This window comes from Echinops telfairi, unplaced genomic scaffold (genome assembly GCF_000313985.2).
Source record: "Echinops telfairi isolate 266 unplaced genomic scaffold, ASM31398v2 ScPeMD7_5592;HRSCAF=6446, whole genome shotgun sequence".
NCBI lineage: Eukaryota > Metazoa > Chordata > Mammalia > Afrosoricida > Tenrecidae > Echinops > Echinops telfairi.
The window spans coordinates 9851870-9860106 of record NW_022109491.1 but is presented as its reverse complement, the minus strand read 5'-3'; the positions used below and the strand labels follow the sequence as shown (position 1 = coordinate 9860106).

Genomic DNA, 8237 nt, shown 5'->3' with positions numbered 1-8237 from the left:
ATGTACAAATGTGCTTGACATAATATATGCATGTATGGATTGTGATAAGTGTTGTATGAGCCCCCAATAAAATGATTTTTTTAAAAATAGAACCTAACATTCCCAATTAAATATACTCAAGCATCTAGTGATAAGGAAAAAGAGGATTATAAATTCCCATAATTGGAGCAGAAAAAAAGCCACAAAAATTAAAAGAATTGACTAAAGTAACAATACAAAAAAATTATAAAGAAAATAAAGACTAAATTTAAAGATGCCCTGGGGACATTACTATTGAATAAAAATTTAATAAAGGACATTGGATAAAGGCTTAAAAACCCAAAATAATACTAGTTCACAAATAAAAATAAACATTAAAAAAAAAAGTACCGCAAACCCAGGCCCTGAGAAGGACGTGGATCATCGCCTCGTGGCCCTGGAGGCCGGGATTCGGAAGGGAAGGTGTGAGCAGGCCTGTGCGCCCTCTGGGCCTCCAGGAGCAGAACCTTCCTTGCCTGTTGGTTCCTGGCTTCCATTGCTGTTTCTCACCTGTAGATGGGTCACTCATGTCTCCGCCTCTGTCATCCCTGCTCCTCTTCCCAGAGCCCCTGCTGTGACTCTCGGACTCTAGGATAAAGACAGCAGTCTGACTGGATGAGGGCTCACCCTGTGGGACAATGGGACTCCACCCAGTAGGACTCCAATGTGTCCTCTTGTGAAAACTCATGATAGCTTCAGAAACACTGCTTCCAAACAAGGTCTTGTTCACAGGCGCCTGGACACAACCTGAACAGGGTGCTCATCGCCCCCAGTCCATGCCAGCTTACGGCAACCCTATAGGACAGGCTAGAACTGCCCCTGTGGGTTTCCCAGACTGGAACTCGCACGGCGCAGCTAGTGGTTTCAAACTGCCGACCCTGACCTTAGTAGCCCAACACAGAACCGCTGTGCCCCCAGGACTCCTCTGTGTGCACAGGAGTGTCCCAGGGTTGTACATTGAAAGGATAATTCTGTTAAGTAGGTATCTACCACCTTAAAAGAAGCAGGGTGCCTGGGGTTACAAGGAGCATATCTTTTCAGGGTGCATAGCACAAGGTCCTTTGAAGGTAGAGGCGTGTGAATGTCCAGTTGCATCAGATGTCCAGTGGGCATCAAAAAAGTTCATGGGGAAAAGGAATTAAGAGATGACGGGCCTCTTGAAGCCCCCTGGTCTTCATGTTCTTCCTTGTTCATCTAGGAGTTCTAAGACTTACAGATACACAGAATTGCACACGCAAAGCTACATGCCCTGTAATTACACCCCACACCCACAAACACAACCTTCCCTTCCTGCAGCTCTCGGCTTCAATGTCCCCTCACCCAGGGAGCCTTCCACAGTCACCTCCACTCTCTGCTGACCCTCACCCAAATCTGCTTGTTTCCTGAAACCCAGATCCCAACTTGATCGTATCTGTTTACTTGTTTATGTGTCTAATGCAGTGCTTCCCAAGGTGGGTGACACTGCCCTCTGGGGTGGGGGTGGGGTGGAAAAGGTGCTGGGACGCCCCACAGGGGCTTCATGAGCAAATAGCTACACTTTGTCCGGGGTTGTGGATTACAGTAAAAACATTTTTAATTGCCAAAGGATGCTGGGTTGGATTTTTTCCCCTAAAAAGGGGCGGTAGGCCAAATCCATTTAGAAACCTGTGGTTTAATGTCTCTTGTTTTACTAGAATTTAGGGACAGCACCTACTCAGCAAACGCTTGAGGGATGAATAGATGAGTCTTGGTGGAGTAGTGAGTTAGACATCAGGCTGCTGACCACACGGCTGGTGGTTCAAATCCACCCGTCACTCCTTGGGAAAAAGATGAGACTGTCTGTTCCCGTCAAGATGAACAGCCTGGGAACCCTCCGGGGCAGCTCTGCTCTGAGTCTGTGGATTTGGATGAATAAATGACTGAATGTGAAACTTAAAGGATGTTCACAAGGGGCTGGGAGTTTGCTTTCAGTACTGTCTCTGAGGAGGAGCCCTGATGGCACAGTAGGTTACGTGTTGGGCTGCTAACCTCAAAGTCAGCAGTTCAAAGCCACCGGCCACTCCTCGGGAAGAAAGATGAGGCTTTCTACTTCTGTAACTATCTGTAGTCTCAGAAACGACTAGGGGGTGTTCTACCCTGCCCTGTGGGGGTCACTGTTCATGGGCATCAACTCGATGGAAGTGAGTTTGGTGTGGTTTGGGTTACTGCCTTTGGGACCTACTGCATTGGACGCCTTGCTGTTGCAGACAGCTAAGTGCTCCACTCCTTCACCCCAAAGTTGGCGGTTTGAGCCCGCCCAGAAGTGCCTCGTAAGAAACGCCTGGCCGTCCACTCCCGAATGAGCATGGCCTTGATGTGAACCCCCCAGGAGCAGTCCCAACGCTGCACCCCTGGGGAGGGGACCCACTTTGAAAATAAGGGGTACCCATGGGAGACCCCCTGAGGGGGAGACAGCTGCAAAGCTTCTGACATGTCCGCCTCCCCTTTTCACACCAGGCGAATATAACACACAGAACGGCCCGTCCACGCCAGCAAAAGAAGGAGACGCAGACAGGCCCCACCGGGCCTCCGACGGGAAGCTCCGAGGCCGGTCCAAGCGGAGCAGCGACCCCTGCCCCGCTGGGGACAGCGAGATTGAGGTACCTCCCAATGTGGTGATTGCTGTGGTGTGTGGCCACACAGGATGGAGGTGGGGGCAGGGATGGTGCAGTAGCCGAGAGAAGAACACCGGAAGGGGAAGCAGGGGGGAGTCGGGACGCTCTGCAGACTGGCCATGCCAGACCAAGCGTCCCCTGAAGTAGTCAAGAGCAGGGGTCTTGCTTGTGAGAAACACAGATAGCAGGGCCCCCACGAGTTTCCGATTTGGTCGGTCAGGGTGGAAACTTGCATTTCTAACAAGCTCCCAGCTGAGGTTGCTGGATCAGGGACCTCACTTGGAGAGCCCCTGGTCAAGAAGAGAGCAGACAGGTGGCTTATGGTCAGTTTGGAGTGGCCCTTCCCCGGGGCTATATATGAAGTCCCCCAGGGGTGTGCTGCCCCCATCCCCACCCCCACACACCCCCGGTGGAATCTATTTGGAGGGGAGGGCCCATCTTGAAAGACTCCCTGGTGACTGGCACAAGGCTAGCCACTTTCCTCCTGGAGGCGGGGAGCCAGCGCAATGAGTCTTCCTACTCCTCTGTGAGTTTCTCAGCCTGGGCCTAACCTGAGAGTCTCCTGGGCACTTGTAAACACCTTCATCCCCCAGCTGTCCCCTGGCAGGTGACGTCAGGCAGGGGACGGGGAGGAGGGGCTCAGGCCTCGGTACGGTAAAAGTGCCTGGGGAATCCAGACTGCAAACTGCCAGTCTCACTGCTGGGAGACACCACTCTGTGGCACAGCAAGTGTGCGATTATTTGCCAGGACTGGTTTCCTACCGAGAGAGAGAGCGAAAGCAGCGTGTATGAAAGAGGAGAGAGGCTGCTAGAGGGAACATAGGCAAAAGGGATCATTATTTTTGAAAAGAACAACAATATAAGCTGTTATCGATCAGGAAGAGAAATGGGCAAATCTACAGGTTGGTGCTTCGCTGCGAAGGGCAGCTGTCTGTTGGCTTCAGGGGCCGTGGGACTTGTGTGGGCCATGCTGGGTCATTGCCACGACATCCCACTGCACCCTCCTCACAGCCTGATTTGTCATTCAGGCCGAGGCTCCACCCACCAGCTTAGATCTGCTAAGAAACAGCAGTTTCTTCATGTCCGTAGAATGATCAGGATTTCCACTCTGAGTCTCCATCGCATCTGGAAATGCTCTCTTGCTGTTGGGGCCCCTCCCAGAATTGTCTAAAAATCCAGGGGTTACACACCAAGAGCCTCTCATCTCCAGTCCGTCTGGGTCGCTGCAGCCTTCCTCGTTGTCAAAGCTGATGTACAGCTGTGGGTTCAAGTCTAGCCAGGCTGGGGGGTGGGGCGGGGGGAGCGGGGTGGCTGTGCCATGGGAGCGGCATAAGCATCCTTGTTGAAGCTGAGAGTCTTAGAATTTTAGCTGTAGGCTGTTGTTTGCTAGCAACGGAAACCTGTTCTGGTTACTCCAGCCAAAAGGAATTTCCTGGAAGGAACCAGGATGGAGGGGAAGTTATAAACCAGGCTTGGAAGGGTGGGAACAACAGCAGGGTGTCTTCAGGGTGCTGCCGTGAACCGTTTCTGATTCTTGTGCCGAGGAGAGAGCATCCATCCCTTGGTGTGACTTGAGTCTTATGCTTGTCTTTGACTGACGGTCCCATCAAGACCGCACACAGTGGGAAAAGAATCCCCCGGTGCTCTCAGCAGAAGACGGAGAATGGATGCAGAGGGAGCCCATCAACCAAGACCCACTGCCAGGGTTTTTGGTATTCAGCCAGGATCCACCAATGTGGCGGCACCAGGGTCAGGACTGGCGTCTGCTCCGATTGCCCTGGCCAGTGTGCAGTAGTCTGGCCCTCCAGTTTGTCCACTCGACTTTGGTCACGCCCGAGGGGTACCCTTCAGGCCCTGAGGTCTTGGCCCACCCTAGGAAGACAAGTCAGGTGTTCTGCCACTCCCGGGACCTTCTCAGCCCAAGAGAGTGTTCTTTCTCCCCCTCTGAATTCTTACGGCCGCCACCTCACCGTCTCAGGACCGAACACAAGCCCCTCAGTAGATGTCAGCCTTTGCAGAAGGCTGGAAGGAAACGGATGGACTTCAGGTTGCGATTGGTCTCCGCTCCTCCATTTGGAAGCACATTCCTGTTTCCAAAAGAGTTAAAGTCTCCGGACCCTGGTTCTCCTCGGGGGTGGGGGGTGGGGGCGGAGCATGTTCCCATTAAACGGTGAATGGGAGCGGGGAGGGCTGCGGCATGGAAGTCGGGGGATTATGGGGTGATATTATTCTGGAAACATCTGCTGCTCAATTCCAGAGTAAGTACCACTGGGCAAGAGCCATCGGAAAGGTGTGAGCCGAGCTGCGCTGTGTGCTTCATGTCAGCGTGAAAGACTCAAGTGGGTCACACCTCCTAAGTCTTCGGCCGTCTGCGGTATGACAGAAGCTCACAAGAGAGAAATTATGTAGAAAGCTGGAAGGGGGTGGGAGGGGCTCTGAGGGTGTGCTAGTGTTAAAAGCCTTCAGCTGCAGGTGCCAGAAACCAACTTGAGCTAACGTAAGTGAAACAGCAGAATTTGTTTGAATGATACGGGGACTCTTGTGGGACCCAAGGGCAGGGTGGAACGGGGCACTGCAAAGGTCATGGGACCAGCAAGTAGACAGAGACAAGGGGATGTGTTTATTGCCCTCTCTCCCTCCATGCCAGGGAGCTCTGGTGGTGGTGTACCGGGTTGGGATGCAATCTGCACGGTCGGCAGTTCAAAACCACCAGCAGCTCCTCGGGAGAAAGACTGGACTTTCGACTCCCGTAGATAGTTATCGCCTTGGAAACCCACAGGGGTCGCTATGAGTCAGCTTCGACTCGATGGCAGTGAGTCTAGGCCTCCATGCTACAGTGAGGGGGCTTGCGTGTCCAAACCATAGTGTCTGCTGCACCGCCCCCCCCCCCAAGTCCTGGTGGTTGGACATGCCTCTTCTCTGCCGAGTACCCTCTCTCTGTTTCCACTTGATACCTGGCCTTGGAAAGGTGTTGACGACTCATTTTGTCCATCACCCCTCCATCCTGTCTGCATTGGCTATCTTGGACGTGCAGGACAGCTGGCCTCACTTAGCCACTAACATCAACCCAAAGAAAATGCATTGCTCTCTAGTTCCCTAGGCAATACCTCTAGGCCAGCTGGGGTTAGGGGCCCACCCTGCCTCCCACCATAGGTGGGCTATGAAGCAGAGTCATTTATAGGCTGTGAATCAGAGTAGGGGACAGAGTGGGAGGCTTCTAAACCCCACCCACTGCCATCAAGTTGATTCCTACTCGGAGTGACACCAGAGAGCAGCGGTTCTCAACCTGTGGGTCGAGACCCCTCTGGGAGTCGAACTACCCTTTCACAGGGGTCACCTAAGACCATCAGAGAACACATATTTCCCATGGTCTTAGGAACTGAGACACCCCGTTCCTCTATCCATCCCCAGGTGGGTCCACCCACACGCAGATATGCCCACCTATGAGTCCCCAGCATGAAGACTGGTACCCATGCAACACCATGCTTCAAGACAAAATTTCATTGATTTGTCATTAGAAATAAATATTTCACAATATAGAATTACATATTGTTTTGTGATTCATCACTATGCTTTAATGATGTTCAGTTTGTAACAATGAAAATACATCCTGCATATCAGATATTTACATGACGATTCATAACAGTAGCAAAATGACAGTTATGAAGTAGCAACGACGATAATTTTATGGTTGGGGGTCACCACCACATGAGGAACTGTATTCAAGGGTCTCAGCATGAGAAAGGTTGAGAACCATTGCCAGAGAGGGTTTTGAGACTGTAAACCTTTTCGGGAGCAGACTGCCTCATCTTTCGCCCACAGAGCAGCTACTGGGTTTGAACCCCCAACCTTGCTGTTAGTAGCCCCACACTTAACCCACAGCACCACCAGGACTCCTTTCAGAAGGGGCGTATTCGATAAATAAACAGAAACTGCAACTCAATTTGAAAGTATTCACGAATTTTAATATAAATCTAGATGATTGAAATGTCTAAGCTTAACTGATGCAACTCGGTCAGTTCAGCTACATCAGAGCTTGGCATATTTCACACCTGGAAGCCTCTCACTTAGCGTCAGTATTACCCAAACGTTTTTGACCATGGCCCATCATGGAAAAAAACAGCAACCAAGAAAAGGATTTCCCTTTTTGAACCAGCACATACACGCACACACATTAAAAAAAAACTGAACCAAGAAAATCATGCTCCTCGATCCAAGTAGAAATGTGGATCGGCCACCGATGTCCATGGAAGCCACAGTGGAGAACGCCATGACATTCTGCATTGGGAAAATCTGCCACAAAGACCTCCTGCCGGCGTTTAAAAGCTAGGGTCTCACTCTGATGAGATCTTTGGTGTAAGGGGCCTCTTACCCAAGCCGTGGTCTTTTCCGTGGTCTTTTCCGTGGCCTCACAGGCATGTATGTGAAAGTCGGATCATGAGAAAGGAGACAGAGTAGATGTGTTGGAACTGTGGTGGACGAGGGGCATGGAATAGACCTGCAAAACAAGCAAACCAGCCCGGGCAGAAAGACCACCTGAGCGCCCCTTAACCATCCACGCAGGCGAGGTTTCAGCCCACTCACTCTGGACGCATCCTCAGGAAAGACCAGTTCCTAGACAAGGACGTCCTGTTCGGTGGGGAGTCATTGAAAATGAGGAGAGCTGCAGTGAGGTGGCTGGCACATGGTTACCATCCTGGACGTGACCCAACCGAGAAATCAGGAAGCCGGCAGCACAGGCGACGTTTCTCCCTGTTCTACATGAGGTCATCATGGGTCAGAGCCAGCTGGACGGCAGTGACGAACAATGGGCCTGAGGAACCGAGAGTCCCTTTCTCATTCCAGACACTTCCAGAAGCCTGGGAAATGCCAGGCGCCCAGACAGCCCTTGACTCCCAGAGAGCTTCAAAAAGTGGCTCGTTGTAGATGGCAGACTAAGGGGATGCACCGCTCCCTTCCTCATACCAGCTCCACAGAGCACCAAGCAGACCCTCTGTTCTTAAAAAAATCTTAAAAAACATGATCAGCACATCAAACCCAAAGCCAAAAACATCCGAGGGAGTGTTCTTAAAACCCCACAACAGGTTAGTCTAATGAATAAAGACTGGCTAAGGGATGGCAAAAGATAATAATAAATATTTTAGGGGAAAAAAGGAATAAGGATTCCTGGGGGTCAGTGGGGGTGGGGGATAAAGGAGAGCTGATATCAAGGAGTTCAAGAGAATGTTTGAAACTGATTGTGGTAGCAACTGTACAACACTGCTTGGTATGATTGAGCTATGGAATGTCATGATGTCTGTAAGAGCTCCCAATAAAATGACTTTAAAAAAACAAAAGGTCTACCTTGAACATAGACTTCTTTTAAGAACTCTCTGTCGGAGATCAAATCGGCCACAGGGAAAGATGAGAGAGAAACAACAAATCCGAGAAGGAAGGCGAGGCTGGTTGCAGTCTGAACAGGTAGATGAGTAGCACATGTGAAACCAGAGGACCCCTGGACGGACGGTCTGTGTGCGAACAGGCGAACTGGTGTGTGTTTTCCTGTGTGTTGTCTCGGCAAGCAAATGTACAGAGCGAAACCATGAC

At 51.1% G+C, this 8237-nt stretch overlaps 1 protein-coding gene across 3 annotated transcripts in view; it reads left to right on the top strand.

Annotated features, from left to right (window-relative positions):
• Positions 1-8237, top strand: part of EYA2 (EYA transcriptional coactivator and phosphatase 2) — a 164538-nt gene that overhangs the window by 87400 nt on the left and 68901 nt on the right. For all 3 annotated transcript variants that reach the window (XM_045295312.1, XM_045295311.1, XM_004698039.4), the window contains one exon: positions 2494-2636. In XM_045295312.1, coding sequence (XP_045151247.1) covers positions 2494-2636 — 143 coding nt within the window. The remainder of the gene's footprint in view (positions 1-2493; positions 2637-8237) is intronic.